At 39.6% G+C, this 16,524-nt stretch overlaps 1 protein-coding gene across 9 annotated transcripts in view; it reads left to right on the forward strand.

Annotated features, from left to right (window-relative positions):
* The window catches only part of MARK3 (microtubule affinity regulating kinase 3), a 61,733-nt gene that overhangs the window by 2,828 nt on the left and 42,381 nt on the right, over nt 1-16,524 (forward strand). For all 9 annotated transcript variants that reach the window (XM_010711944.4, XM_031553697.2, XM_010711946.4 and 6 more), the window contains exons 2-3: nt 10,114-10,305; nt 16,191-16,244. In XM_010711944.4, the coding sequence (XP_010710246.1) occupies nt 10,114-10,305; nt 16,191-16,244 (246 nt within the window). The remainder of the gene's footprint in view (nt 1-10,113; nt 10,306-16,190; nt 16,245-16,524) is intronic.

A 16,524-nucleotide genomic window follows, 5' to 3' on the forward strand; every position in this document is an offset into this window, starting at 1 on the left:
TCAGCCAGCCTTTGAGGCATGGCGGTGGACCCTCTGAATGCTGTTTGGAAGATTACCACTGCTGAGAAAGCCTTGGCTGGTGCTGAATGTGGTTTAAGTGAGCTGATCATATTTTATCCATGCCTATACATGCAGTTTTGAACGTGGAGTTAGCCTCCAGAATGATGGTGCAAGTAAATTATCATTGTCTATACTTGCAATTAACCACGTTCAGCACTTGGCAGTTCCTGTGAAATAGACAAGGTCTAATTGTCAGCACTTGATGTTTTTTTCTTTGAAGGAGGTGGATACCACTGAGGTGCTTTGTGCACATACTGCTGAAGTGGAAATGCTGTCACAGTGACTTTCCCCCCAAAGCTATTGGCAGCCATCAAGCTGTAAGTGCCTCAGATTAAAGAATTTGGCGAGGAGTCACCTGGTGTTGAGAGGAAAGGCATCTCAGATGATCTGTGATCATAGGAACTTCACACTTGGGCAGTTGGGAGCTGGCTGTTTGCCTGCAAATGAGCTGGCTGCTCACCACAAAGGTGGAACAACTCCTCACTGGTGATGTCTTTCACAGCAGTGACTGCCAGCTGCTCGGGGGACAGGAGTGAAGGAGAGGATCTCAGAATTTTCTCCCCTTCTCTTCTGCCATCTGCAGAATCATGTCCTTCACATAAGAGAAACAGCATAGACCTTCATCCAAAACTGGAACTGAAGGTCAGTGTAGAAGGACCTTTAGGGAGAGAAGGATGAGCAATCCTATTTTAATAGTGATGAGGGGAGAGAAGATCCATGGAGGAAGGAGTGTGGAAGCACAGTGAGAAAGGATGATAGATGGTGAAAAAGAGGAGGCACAGAGGGTTGTGCATATGACAGTATGGAGGACAACCAGGGACAAAGAAATAGAAGGAGGAGTAGTAAGATCCTAGAGAACAGGACAAATACTCATAAAAATTCCCAAGGAATGGCAAGATGTTAGGGAGAGAACTGTAGATAGAAAGAAGGAAATACAGGTGGTGTGGAAGGTTAGTTTAATTTTTTTTTTTTTAAGAGCATGAAGTAGCAAAGTTTTAGACTAAAGAATTTAATTTGAACCTCTGTGTTAGTTACACAGCTGTGTTTCTGAGGGGAAGAGAAAGTAATATCAGTGCTGCAGACCATTCTGAATTCCAAATGTAAGTAATTTGAGTAAAAGCGAGACTAAAATATGCTCTTATCTCCATGACTGTGCCTAATGTGAAAAATTTGCTATTGAACAACGCCAGTGTGATGGCAACTGTGCTTGTACAAGCTTATACAAAAGGATTCTGTGCAGGAAAAATGTCCCATTGAATTTTTTATTTAAAAAAGATTTTGTAAAGTTGAGAATAGATTCGAAAATTTACTTTTAAGATACTGCAAAGCTTAGTGTTGCCTCTTGATTTATTATTACCAGTTAAGTATGAAATGCATTAGAGCATTTGCAGACAATAGACAAGCTGGCATTATTCTATATATTATTTATCAGACTTCTCCTATTACGAATAGATCCGTAATCAGAATGCTTTCCTCCATGGTGTGGTTTTTTAAGAAGGGGGTGATGAGGGCAGCATGCCTGTGCTCCACAGTTGTGGATTTTCTTTTACAGGGATAGCTATGACAATTCTCTCGTATTTTTCACCAGTATAAAAGTTCTGATTTAAATTGGGTAAAGGTGGCAGAATAACTAGAAATGAAATATACATCCCAGATGAATTGATAAAAAAAAAATATTATTCTATTTTTGTTTTATTTTTGTTATTTACATAATTTTCAAGAGCAGAAATGTGTTTTGTACATTTCTTAGTGGCTAGGATACCTGATAGCCCAGTACCATGGTGGTTGTACTCAACAACAACAACAAAAACCAATTAGGCTCTGCAGTATTGCATTCAAAAGGGGACAGTTGATGCTTCTGCCCTCCTAAACAACCTGTGTGTATCATCTCATCACTGTCAGTTCCACCGGTGTAAAGCTGCTGCAGGAATCGGCCTTGGCTGCCCCTTCCTACCCATGATTTGTGTTGGCGCTGATAATCACGGAGCTGTACAACAAGTCTGGTCAGCTCTGTGATCTGACTGAAATGAATCCTTTAAAACAGTGGTTTTATTCCCATTTTGTGTGGCTGTAAATACTGACACAAAGGAGAAAAGAGAACCATCTAGTTCAGATGGGAAAGTCCAGAAACATGTCTTAGAATTTTGGTTCTGTTTGATTTAAGCCAGCCTAAAGGCTAAGACAAAATAGGGTTGTTTTTTCTTTTTAACAAATGCCTGCAGTGGTGCACCATTCAGATTGTGTTCTCCTGCTTCTACAAGCTCACATTTTATTTATCTTTTACATTGTTTCAGTAGCTCAGAAAAATAGATTGTGGGACCTTATGCCAGAATTAGTTAGAAAATCAGACTTGGTGTTCCTGTGTTTTATTTATTAGTACCTCTCAGTGTGGCTTATTAGAAGAAGCAGTCTGTAGAACAGAATACAGCTGCGGAAATTACTGAAAGAAAACTGAAAGAGCAGAGCAGATCTGGTTTTTAATATCCAAAGCTTAGTAGACTTCCTCCTAAGATTTCTTACCAATTCACTCACCTGCCAGATTCTCTGTTTTAATTCTAGTTGAGGAACATTCCTGTTGATGTGAGCAGACAGTCCCCAGTGACCACACATCACAGGTGACTTAAGCCTGAGGAATTCTAAGAGTGGAGGCATTTGTCTCTCTAATCTCCATTTCATGTGATATTTAAATAGCATGTGTCTGTAACTTCCTCCTCCGCCAAGTAATGCTGCCTTGTTGATGGCAGCCAGATCAGAAATGGAGGTGGCTTTGGTTTTGGCTTGTGCCGTATCGAGGTTGGCTCTGCTTAATGTGGAGATTATCAGCCTCTAAAAATCACTGAGTGTATGGGGAATAGAGGCCTACTGCTGCTAAGGCATAGGCCTGAAAGGTGCTGAGTACACCTGTGATAACATTGCTGTCAGCCTGCCGGGTGAAACCCTCAGGTTATTAAGAATTCTTGGCCCATAAAGCAGCAGCTCATTGAGCTCTGTGTGTATGTGTACATATAAACAGAAATTAACTTTCAAATAAAATTTGTTCCTGCAGGGTTAAAGCCTAAACAAAGTTCTCTATCTGCAAGCTCGGTGTGGTCTTTGAAAACTGACTGCGAGGTTTTTTTTTTGTTTAGCATGTAATTACTGACAATGATGATTCTGGAAACGACTTAGTTGGCAGTATTGTTGATGAAGGTTAGAATATGGTTGGCTCTTCAGCTACTGTTCCCCAGGCTGATGTCAATAAATATCCATTTTAATCAGCAGTAAAGAAACTTTGGCTTGAAAGATATGGTAAATGTCAGATCTTGATAATGTGTAGCAACAAAAGAGCTTTTAAAAAGCTTTTCTGACCGGCCCCAGACTTATCTTTTTGATTGTATAAGCAGGATTTCTTCACTGCTGTTGTTCAGCGCTAATCATGGAATTACAAATTCCCTCTTTCATACATTGTATGGAGTATGACCCAAACAGTATCAAATGCATCAACACAGCCTGTAGTGGTGAGAGGTGAAGGACTCTAGACTGAAAGCTGCACATCTGAAGGGCAGGCTCTGTCCCTTGCCAAAGGCTGTAGTGTGGGCTGCCAGCTCTGGCCCACCCTCATCTCTTGGGTGCTGGTGTCCAGCTCTGTCACGTACCTTTAGCACATGCTGGCTACGGCCAAAATTTGCAAGTGTCTGAGAACTGAGAGCGAGCCCCTCATTAGCAATATTTCCTCTGTGAAGTAGGGAGGTCTCTTGTGCATCAGTCTGTGCTGCCTGCATGCTGCCCCATGCTGGGAGGAGGTTGCTGTGCTAGGCTGTTTATCGCTGCCTTGGCCTCTCTCACTGCTGGTTTTTGCCCTCCTTTCTTCCTCTCCTCCACTCACACCTATAGGAAGAACTGGGAATGTGTGTCAAGAGATATACAGAGATTGTATTTACTCTTAAGGTTCTCTTTAAACCAGTTGTTTGACAAATGTGACCTAATTAAACTGGCTATTCATTTTCCCAAAGTGTCATACCAGATAAATAAATGAGTACGACAGCAGGCCAAGAACTGTGCACTGAGTCCTCTACCTTTTCACAGTGGAAGCATCCGAATTAGCATTTCCACTTCTTTGCCGACTACGCTGTATTTACAGAAAGTCTCTTTATTTCTTACTGGTCCTGACCCTCTCAGTTGTTCCACTCGATCCCAGCAGCCACAATGGCCATTGCTCAGTGAATAAATCTGCTGTCGTGGGCTGGTAACTGTAGTGCCACGTTGCATAGCGTTTGCCTTTGTAAGGCAGCATTTAAAATTTCATGAGATGGAAGCCATGGCCATTGTTCCTTAAGATTGATTATGTAGCAAGCTAATTTAAAAACCACTTTTTAAAGATAAGTGATGAAGCCCAAGAGTTATGCATACATAAGCACAGCGCAGTGGGCCTGACAAGGTCCATCCCCCTCTGTGTCCTGCTTTGTGCACTGGTCAATGGTGCAAGGGAATTAAATACCTTAGTGCTATCTTCCTATTGTATAATACAGGAAAATAATGTGATATTTTATAATCCACAATGATTTAAAGATTGAGTACTGATTTACATATAGATAATTATGGCCAAGCATTTGCCATGAAACCTCAGTCGTTACTAGAAACTGAGGTCTTTGTTTTGACTTGCCGGCGGAATTCCTTTGTAAGCAGTCACAGGATACCTTACTCTGCTTTTTCATGGGTATATCTGCACAATAAGACACTCCCTCTGTGAATATTTTTAGGGCTAATCTCTGTTCTCTTACACTGAGCAGTACTCAGCAGTCTGTGCGTTTGAAAATGTATTAACGATAAATGTGAAGTAAAATGCAACATATTGTTAGGAAGAGTTGCAGGGAAGTTAGTCTTAAAATATATAACTTAAAATATTTGGGTGCTTTGAAAGCCTGTGATGTATGTCCTTGTGATGTTTTCCTTACGTTACTGCTGTGAAAGATGTGGAGAGTGAAAAATTCCCATCTGTTAATATGTCATGTGCACAGGTTGCAGTAATGGAGAGATCTACTTAGTGTCTCAAATGTTTGTTGTGTCTTGAAATGTTTAGGTTATTAACTATGTAAAGATTAAGCTTTAACTTTTTTAGCTATAATTAAAAATTCTGAATCTGCCGAGACTGTCGCAGTTCTTGCTGGTCTGACAGCTGTCCAAGAAGCTCTGTAACATCTCTGCATAGCGTTTCATGCAAACATGACAACAGCTAACATGGTAAACGTTCCTGGAGATTTTTGTAAGATTAATTTTTCTTTGTTCATTGTGTTGATTGGAAAGTAATTTTCAGCATTTCAAAATGTTGATAGCGTTTGTCCTCCCTGTTTCAGAAGAAATGCTTCCTATTGACCATCATTACAATATTTTTGCGTGTTCTGGATTTTTTTCATATTTTTTCAGCTCTTCCAGTGGATATCAGATTCTGTCTCTTCCATTTATTTTCTTAGCTGCTGGCACCTTTTTAAGTATTAGAACAACTTTGACAGTAGTCACCCCTTGCCACGCGGGTTTCAGTGCTCGGAATGTTAAGATCTCTCTAAGCACACAGATACTGGATAAAGCTTACACCTACCAGAGCGGTTTCAGTTAACCAGTACGTTCATACTTTGTTTGCTTTTTACTTTTCTTTTTCTTTCTCTTCATGCTAATCATTGTCTGGCTATGAAAGGATGTCAGCTCATCACTGGGGGAAGGCTTTTGCGAAAAGGTGGGTTTTGTGTTGTGTTCCAGTTCCAGTTAGTGTTGGGCTCGGTCCCTCGCAGTAAGGTCTCACGAGAGGAGATGTTTTACTGTGTTTCCAAGTCATGGGTTGAGTATTACCAGAGTGGAGTTGGGACAGGGGTCTAATTGGCTTGGAAACTTACAGGTTTTCTTAGAGGATCTCCCTACCATGTGCAAAACAAACAAACAAGCAAAAGCAAGCCTTCTTTGAAGTCTTTAAAAGATTTAAAAATTGAACCTGATGCTTGTTTAAATATAGAGGAAAACATTGTCTTCTCACAAGCGGTATTCAGGCAACTTTGATTTTAAAATAAGCTGGAGCACTGACTAGTCCAAGCCCACACATAGCATTTAGTCCCCTTCCTTCAGATCTCCAGTTGCAGGATAGCAGGCTTCCCAGCACCACGATTTCTTCAGGGGGAGATAGGAGCTGATAGACTGCAATGATGCTTTTTTGCTGCATCAAAGTAGCTGCTGAGGAAGCTGCCTTAGGAAGCTGAGTAGTCAAATGCTTTACAATCCAATGCCTGAGATGAACAACTATATTTGTACTTTTTGTCTACGCCACTTAGATTTTCTTCCCATCTACTTACTGTGGATTCTTGAAAATGATTTGGCTGGGAGCAGCACTTGTAGCGCTTTTTGACTTTATACCTTTTAGTACTGTATGGTACTAAGTTCTCTTCCTTCATTTCCATCAGTAAAAATTGTTGAATTGTTGAAATTGTAAACCTGTTTCTGCAGTTTTTAGAAAGCTTGTCTTCTGTTCAGTATAATTCTGTATTTGACAGAAGGACTTGCTGATAGATTTACTGATGTGAGATGAAATAAAAGTCGAAATGAGGTATTCCTGTAAATGGACAGATTTCTATGGAGCTGAACGCAAGCTCTGAGCGAGTCAGTTGGAGAGAACTGAACTGCTTAGGAACACACAGCTTGATATTCCAAGAACACAACTGAAAAAGGTCATGTTTTTGAAAAGAAATAATCGGAGTTAGGGTGGAAATGCAAACCTCCATACAAGGAGATTATGTTAAATTTATCAACACTTGTCCAAATAAGTTCACAGCTGTTAATTCCTGCCTTTAAGTGCGAAGCTAGAAAGCATGAAGGAAATTATAGGACACAAGAAGTCATTCCTCAACAGAGGACAATGAGGCGCTCAAAACATATTAACTGAAGTGTTTTACTACATTAAATAGAATACGTAAGTATCTGTTTTTTATCTAATACTGCTTATACAGAGTAGGAGAATATGAGTAAGGTCAGTTATGAATAGACTGTACGCAAGTTCTCTGGTTTGAGAGTACATTATACCTGATGCCCATGTCTGAACTGCACGTAAGGTAGGTCAGGCAGCTCAGGCAGTGTGTGTGGCTGTACCACGTGCCCAGATGTGGAAAGGTTGTCACCTAATTAGTTCTGCTTTACTTCCCTTTCTGAGGTAAATCATCAGCTCAGTGCCACATAAATAGGGCAGCTGTATTCCTGGAGTGCTGTATGTGAATTAAAAGTGAGCCTTCCTCAAACACATCCAAGAAATAGCCTCATGATCCTCTACAGGACATCCCAGTCCCTGGTTGCAAGGGATAGCAGTTTAGGAGGGTGTTAACATCTAGCACCAGCAGTTGCTGCTTTTTTTTTTTTTTTTTAGTAGGTCTGAATGACTTGACACTTGAAGGTATCAGAGGAGCTGACAGAGAAATTCTCCGCATTATCTGTTACAAAGTGTGTTAGAAGTAAAAGTTTAGGGGAGCATAAAGAATTGGCATTGCTGTGCCACTGGGGATGAAGAGGGCAGTTAGTTGTCATAGGTCTTGAGATAGTATTGAAAACGTGAATTGTTATCAAGCACTTGAATGTAGATGTTGTTATAGTTGTTATGCTTTTGGTTCTTGTGCCATTACTGGTTTGAAAGACACGTATACTGCCATTCCTAAAAACTAGGATGGAGGTTGCTAAAATACTAAGTAGGTCAGGATGGGCCAATCATCAGGAACATGCAATAAGCTACATGTGAGGAAACTGTATTGCACTGCAGCCAAAGGTAAGGTAATATTTGTGAGGAACCAGGAGTGAGAGTTGTGTGTGTTAAGGGACTGGGAAGCAGTAATTCGTAGAGTTGGGATTACTTTTGGGTGGTCAGATACAAATGCAATCTCTGTGTTTTGTCCAACTGCAACAACAGCGGCTGTATGGTGTGCGCAGTGCTAGCATGAACACCACTCAAGGTGTTGGAAAAATTGGAATGCTCTGAAAAGAACTACAAGAAACATTTCCTAGTCTTTAATCATTCTCACAGCAGCTGCTTAGGGAGGCTGTATGTATCTTATTAAAGTGAAGGGATTATGTGACCAGAGTAATTAAGTGCTGCACTGGAAGTAGAAATCTGGTAACAATGGCCAGGCCATAAAGAGAAGCCAAAGCCAGATTGGCACTAAAACATTACATGCACCACCACTTATTTTTTTTATTTTTAAACAGTAACTATTGCAACAGATTTCTGAGGGTTGATATAGCCTTCCTATCAGTAGTATTTTGTAAATGAAACAAATGGCTTTTTAAAAATAATTTGATCACAGCTGTTGCACTCAAATTAACAAAACAAGGAACGTAAGGTGCCAGAGTATGTGGTCACAAGGTTACATCAGGTTATTAAATAGTGCATGAACTTGCCAAGTGCCATGCAAGCTTGTGTCTTGTTTTGTTTTGTCTTTCATTTGTGGTTGTACCATGGTTGTTAACTCTTCAGTTATGATCTCTCATCTTTTTGCTGTGGTGATTTCAAACTGAAACCTGCTGGGTTTTTGGCTGTCCCTGTTGGGTTTCAGCAAGAGTAGAAAAGCTACAACTAATGCAGGAAGAAGTTGAAGGGATAGATAACTGGATGGGGCCCTTTGGGGCTGAAATAAGCAGCATGGCAAGTGTTGGAAAGAGCAGAATGCGGGATAAATGGAGATAACTTCTTGCTGCCATACTTGATACAGACTTCAAGGAAGGAGAAAGCTATTGCGTTATTTGGGAAATAAACACCATTATATTACAGAAATTGTACTTCAGTCATACAGAAAATTTTATTTTTCCTTTAAGAAAAGAACAGCATGCTGAGACTACTTGAGAGGAAAATGTACTTCTAAATCCTTTTTTGAATGTTGTTTTCTTGGAGGCTTCTGTATGTACTGCTTTTTGTATTTATAATATGGTAAGCCTAATCCTTATTCTTGAATTCCCTAAGCAGTATAAAATATATGAAAGAAAGCTTATTCCATTCTGCCAATGGATGACAAGATAGATGTCTCCAATAGAAACTGAGTAGATTTACCCATGGGATATACATCTGAAGATCCCTTTCTAAAGGTGGTGCTTTGTAGAAAACATGAAGTAACAAACAATATGTTAAAAAGATACCTGAGCAGATTGTTGCAAGTCCTTGTTGCCTGTTGGTGTAACAGATACCTAATGGTTATGTTTTTGTAAGTGTATTTGATACTGAGACACTGAAACAGAGAGAATGATAGCTAAGCCTCTATGTACTTAAATATTTGGAACTAGATGATCTTGAAGGTCCTTTCCAACCCAAACCATTCTATGGTTGTGCTTTTGAAGGAACCTTGAAGTTCTATCCTCCTAAGCTGACCTGTATGCTTGAGTAGTGTTTGAACAGAAAATTGAGCTTCTTTATATTTGGGTTATAGCAAAGATTTCATTGAGGCTAACACTTTAGCTTCTTGATGAATGCCACTGCTTCTGAAAACTATAATCAGCAAAAAGAATGAGCAAAGAGAGCAGAAAAACTTAACATTTTGAGAGGGGAGAATTAATAATACCTTCTGCTTTTTGTCCTAAACCTCCTCTGGATGTCTTTAGACAGACAGCACAATGTGGGAATTCTGGGATGGCAGTAAATTGAGCCTGTTGTCTTATCTGGAGCCCAGCATTTGCTCCACATCTGCAGCCTACTGAGTGTATCTGACTAATGCTTTAATTGATGGGAATGGTATATAGACCATGCGTGAGCTGGGAGCTAAGGGATGTGAGGGGGACCTTCTCTTTCAGAAACAAGCTCTTTGCCAGGAGATGAAGAAGTACTATTAATTAATATTTGAGGTTTCTATATATTAAGACTTTTTCCATAATTCTCCAGACTGTCTTGTGTATTTCCAGATGTGAAGTTTTGTAGGAACAGGCATCTCAGCACAAGAAGAAAAAAACCCTCTTGGAGAAGAATTTTCATTATATCAGTAGTATTAAACTGTCTCAACATTGATTTTTTTTTTTTTTTTTTCCTTCTTTATTTCTCAGCCTTATGTGTGTATGTTTTCATTGCAGCACACGTCCCATGGAGATGGACGACAGGAAGTTTCCTCTCGAACTGGGCGCTCTGGAGCTCGTTGCAGGAATTCTATAGCTTCCTGTGCAGATGAGCAACCACATATTGGAAATTACAGACTCCTCAAAACGATCGGAAAGGGGAATTTTGCAAAAGTAAAGCTGGCGAGGCACATCCTCACAGGCAGAGAGGTAAAGTGGTATGGGTATGAGCAACAGTGAATTGTGTCATTTGGATTCTCTCTTAAAATAATATTATCCAAGTCTGTGAACTTTTTACTAGAGATATTGACAGTGAATTAGGAAAAAAGCCTAAAAATAAAATCTGCATTTTTATTTCTAATGATCCTCAAATAGCTTCTTTTGAAAAAGGTCTCTTAAATTTGTGTACTCTACAAATCTCTGTGCATGTGAATTACATTCGGGCTTGGTACCAGAATTCATGTCTAAATTCTCCATTCCTGGAAAACAGGCTGAATATACAGTAATCAAATAAGCTTGCTGGGAAGATTGCCTCTTGGTGTTGCTAACCAGCACAGCTCAGGGCTATACTGGAAGTGGAGTCAGGAAAGGCAGTGAATCCGTGTCCTTGATTATGGTGATCTGCTTGGTCTGGGTAGCCCAATACAGCATTTTCTGGTTAGAGTGATGCATCTCCTAGGAGCTCTGCTGGTGTCTGCAGCTCTGGGCTGCCCTGGGAAGACATTCCAGTTTGTTCTGTGCAGAGTCTGCTGCTCTGCTGTGTGGTGCAGATAGGCTTACTCTCGTATCTCTTCATAGTGTTTAACTCAGCCCTGCAATTAGTTTCTGCATGCCACTGTAACATAATTAATAACTTCCACCTAATGATGGTTCTGATTTGGAAAGTTATGTTGCTGTTTGCTCATTACAGCAAGGTGTGTCTTGGTGCTGATCTTATTAATAGCAACACTGCATACTGAAAAAGAGAGAAACTCCTTGTCGACCTATTCTTGACAAACCTATGTAATTAATGAAATGTTGATTAAAGCAAAAATTTTTGAAGAAAACTAAGTAGTTGACAATAGCTCTTCAGGAGAATTTATTTTTGTGAGTTAATATGGAATTAAACCCAATATCACTGTGAAGAGCTGAGGAGGCAGCACTTTGTAAGAGTTGCTGAGAAGGGATTATTTGTTTTGGTTTGGTTTTCAAAGCTGTCAGTTCTGGTGGTCAGCAGTTGCCTTCTGATGTTGAAGTTAGTGTTCTCTCCTAGAAAAAGTTTTCAGTTAATTGCTTTCCTCTTAAATTTCCTTCTCTCTGTACTGGTTTTTAACACAGGAAATACACGTACTTGGTTAGTATTTCTTTGCTATTATTGTAGGTATGAGGGTTGGATGTAAGTATCATAGAGCCTATTTGGAGCCTTTGTGACACCCTGCTTTGCAAAAATACAACTATGGTTTCTTTTAGTTGCACACAGCTGTGTGCTGTTATTGTTTGAGATTTCAGCAAATCATGGGATACCATCAAATCTTTGGCCACATTTGGAAAGATTTAGGTACTAAGTTTCTGCAGCTCTCATGGGATAGATGCCATTCAGTCAATTCAAAGCATGAATGCTTCCAAGGATCTGGTTGTTGGTCCAGGGTACCTAAAGGAGTGCATTCCTTTGAAGGAAACAAACTACTTTTGCAAGAATAACTTGAAGGTATTTTAAACTGTTTTTCCTTTTTTGTAGGAGAAATTTGCAAGACTTTCTCTTCCTGCTAGATGAACTATAGTGCATTGATAGTGGTTTCCTATTTTAGATGTATGTGGCCAGAGTTGTTTGCAACATTGTGGATGACAGTTTCCCTGCTGCCGTTAGTCTGCCCTTGCCTTTACAGAAGTTATCAGATCCGTCTTTAGATTACAGTTACCTTGTTCATAGCAGTTACATGAATGTTTGGTTTGGTCCTGATCATCGTCAGCACTTTGTACTTTGAATCTTGTTTTCATTGCTAATTCTCATTCCCAGGCTTTTTTTTTATGCCTGTTCTCCATTGTCTTTGACATTGATTCTTAATTCCTTAACATAGGAGATCAAACCATAATGATGAAGGCCACTGATATGGGTATTAAACAGGATGGGTCACAGGTCTGATCCTTATAAAACTCTTATTTACTTCCAACCTAGTATCTCTTCACCCAGTTTATCTAATTAATAGACCTGTGAACATTCCAGTTTGTTTAGTACAGTAATTTGTTCCTCTTCATAAGTGAGGCTTAGCAGTAGCCAAGGTAGGCATGCTTGGTGTGTTTCCATCAGGCACAATTAGCAGTGGGAAAGTGTGTTGCATTTAACCCTTCTTTCCGTGTCCCTGCTTTTTCCTGGCAAGTTTTGAGCTCAAGAATTTGGTGGTAAATGGCTCTGCGAGAAGGCTGATAAGGTGCTTTCTTCACTTTTCCCTTAGGGGGGGGAAACCACACAACTTTCAATTTCTAAATCTGTGTTATCATTTTGTATTTGTGTTATAAGTTGCTGTTGCTACCAACAGAAAGGTGATTCTTCAAACCACTCTTAGTCCTGGAATAATTTTCTTGGTCTGGTCTCAGCAGACAGCTCTCATCTTCCTGAAATTGTGATTTCCTGCTTTACACACTCATTCTGCTGTCTGTCCTGTCTTTGTTCCTGTTTCCACCCTATCTATTGAAACCTAAAATAAAATACTTAGTTTTGGGAGTTGCTCTTAAACGTGTTTTTGTCTCTCCCACATCCTTTACTGTATTTTAGCCCTACTTTCATCTTGTTACCTGTGTGGCTATTCCAGCTCCATTTCACTTCACAGCTATTCCTTTTTTATGTCTCAGTACTGAGTAACTCCTAAATCATGCAGCAGATCTGCACTTCTCTGATCTCTTCTTGTGAGGTGGGTATATTTGCTCAAGCATTCTTCTAACGTATTTATTCAAATTACATCTGGAGTCCTTTCCTAAAATTTTCTTTTTTGAAATGACAGCTTTCATTTTCTATCAGAAGCAAATCTAAGGACTTTTTCCATTTCCATCTTTAGAATGTATCTGTTGAGGTTCAGAATGAGAACCTACCCTCAAATCACAGGAAGGGAAAAATGAACAGTCCTTTGGGGGAGATCAGAACACCAGTTTAACTTTTAGGGGGTTGAATTTGGCCAAGGAGTGAATATCCTTCTGTTCCCTGTGGAGGTAAGGAGGGGGGCAGTTGGCTTCCTTGTACTAGAGCTGGTGTTTAGATGTACTCCTTCAAGATCCACTGTCTAGGAGACTATTGTCTACAGTCTGTCTGCCTATTTGAAATCAAGAATCTTCATTGTAAATCTGCTTTTGTTAATTCTTTGACTTTAAGCCATGTATTTGCTGATGTAAATTATCAGATTATTTCCTCTGACAAATTTGCCATACTTGCCAAAATTAATCTAAAAGATAAAACTACCTTCTGCTGTTTCCAAGGTGGTTGGAATCACAGCCAAGAACATATGGACCCTTCTGTTCAGTAAAGGCAGTATTCAGCTGATAGCCAGGAAGTTAAAGTTTCCTACTAGGACAGAATTCTTTCAGGATCCAAGTCTGACTCCAAGGAATCCATTGTCTTTTTTGCTCATCATTTGGAAAAAGAGTGAAGTTGAAGAGGGAGAAAATAACCGGAATGCAGTTTGGTTACTTTGCTTAGTGTTTCAGCTTTTTTTGACTGCTTTAAGTGCCTTGTTCAAGCCACTTAGGAGGGATGTTTTAACTCACGTTATCAGCGTGCATGGCGAAAGTGAAGGCAGTTGTAATTCTGCTAATAATCTCAGAGAATATCATGGCTGCTGCAACGACATAATGGTGTAGGTAAACTTTCATTCTTCCAGCCTTGGCCATTGCACACAATGCTTGAAATTGTTCCAGACTTGCTTTGTGTAGAGAGCAAAATCTCTGCTTTAGAAGGCAATTTGATGCTTCACTAACTGTGCTTAGTAAAACCGGATTTTTTTTTTCAAGCTCATGAGAAATGTTCTTGAGGGCAGCCTTCCTTTGTTTGTGGCTTGGGGACCTTATCAAGGAGCCTGAAATTGTCTTCTGTTCTCTGTGCAGTTCAAGCTCTCGTAGTCCATGTTGGCATACTGTACTGCTCGTCTTCATGTGGGTAGTGCTCTTGGTCCTGCCTTGAAGGCTGTAATTAGCGTGCTGAACAGTCCTGTGAGTCTACCTTTCAGAACATTGAGGTGTGTATCATCCCTGTATCTCCAGGGCTGAATCTGTTTGTCTCAGATGTCAGACCTCTCGGTTTGATTGGCAACACCACACAGAGTGAGAGGTGAGCTGTGTTTTGCTGAAACCCAGTGCCTCCAGACTTGAAACAAGTTGAAATCTTTAAGAGATTGATCAGAATAGTAGGGATCAGAATGCAAATGCAGTTTCTCCTGACTGCAGTGTACTTAAGGAAACAGCTATATTCTGTGGCATAGGTGGTCTTGGGACAGCAGATGGCTTTCAGGTAATGTTTTCTGCTGTTGAAAAAGGTAGTGGTCGCTCTACATCAAATCTGAAGTTAGGCAATTCCAGAAAGTAAATTACTGTTACCTGCATGAGAAGAGTTCAACAGGCATGAAGGTAGAGATAAACATCTTTCTTGGTTTTGTCTTCAACTGCTAATATAAAAATACCTATTGCTTAATGTGTATGTCTTTTGTTTGTATTTTTGAAGTGATTTCTCAGGGTTTTGTAATGGTATTTTGCTTCAGGAAACGGTGATCTGTAATTTTGGTAACATACCTTTGAAGATATTTCTCAAAGCAGAACTATTCTTAAATAGTTTCTTGGTGACATCTCGCAGTATCTTGCATCTAGAAGGGCTCAAAATAAATCTTGCATTTCAGTTTCAGAAGGCACCACATGTATCACGCAAGTCTGTGACACACCCAGGCATTGAACGCTGTGTTCACCTCTTCCTTCTCCATCATAGTAACTACCCATGTGTTTTTGCACTTGAATGCGGGGAAACAAATTTGCTTTATATTTGGTATAAGATTTTCTATATCCCATATGTTGCCAAGCCCAGGTTGATGAGATTACAAAGATGGCACAGAGTGATGCAGGGAAATGGGAGCTGTGGCATAGTGTCTACTATTTGAGCCAAAAATTCAAGGGGACTGAGAGCCCTTTCTTTGTACCAGCAAAGTATTATAATCAGCTGACTTGCAGCATCTTGCCTCTGTGAGAGGCACATCTCCTTGGCTTCTGCAGAGTTTCTTCTGGTATGTTTAGCCTATAATTTAGAAGGGAAAAATACCAATTGGCACGTAATTCTAGCAAGATTCCTCCTTCTTGTTTTAACTCAGCCTGTATCCAAATTGCATTGCACTGAGGCTCATCTCTGCCTATTCATTGTCTCAAATCTTCAGACTCTGACTAGTTACCATGGTACTAAATTTCTTTTGGTTATTTTGTGAAGTTTTCATTCTGTTCTTTTTAACATTTCTGTGCAGTATTTATCCAGAAGGTGAGAAAGGCAAAGGGATGAACTTTCCCAAATTGCTGCATACAGCCAATGGGTTTTTGATGACACACAAGTGGTTTTTCATTCTGTATCCATCAGGGAGCAAAGTGATACAAATATGCAATGAATTTCCAAAGGTGAACCTAGTTTTTGCAGAATTTGTGGTGTTATTTTTGATATGCTCTGAAAGCTTTGCTTTTAGAAGCATCTTCATAAATTGCCAATGCACAGTCAGTTCTGCATAATCCATAGAGTAATTATGCTGTGTAAATATCATCTGTAGGCACCCTGCTTTCTATCAGGGTACAGTCTGGTATCAGAATTTCCACTGTAATATGTGTAATGATCTTAGTATAAAGTCAAAGACTAAGTGACTTTCTCTTGTCTTAATAGCATTAAAATATCAGATTTTTCCACTCTCCTGTTTATAGTTTGAAGTAGAAATAAATTATACATCAGTCGTTAATTTCAAATGCTTTCAGTTTAAAATTATTACATAATTTTCTAACGAAACTCAAGTACTTTTGTGTAATTTTCAATTTGCTACTGGGTTTGTCCATTTTGTGGTAACTTGACAATTGATCACATGGAAAATACTGATCCTGAACTCTTCCTTTAGGTTGCCATAAAGATAATTGACAAAACACAGCTGAATCCAACTAGTCTACAAAAGGTAGGTTTTTGCATTTGATCTTTCCTTTTGAATTGTAATTTGTTTCTTTTTACCACCTCCTACCATAAATCATGAATGCCTGTGCTGAAGAATGTGAAGCATTGTATACCTTGCACAAGCCTGACTACTGTATTTAATAACTGGTTTTGTAACAGATGAGTTTTGAACAGTTGTTCAAAATGCATGTTCTGTTTTACACATGAGCTCGTATGGAGCTATGAACTGAGAAAATGGTGCTGTTAGCTGCTTCCTTTCCCACAAGTGAGAACGTCTGTGGTTT

This window comes from Meleagris gallopavo, chromosome 5 (assembly GCF_905368555.1).
Source record: "Meleagris gallopavo chromosome 5, MGAL_WU_HG_1.1, whole genome shotgun sequence".
In the NCBI taxonomy this organism is placed as follows: Eukaryota; Metazoa; Chordata; class Aves; order Galliformes; family Phasianidae; genus Meleagris; species Meleagris gallopavo.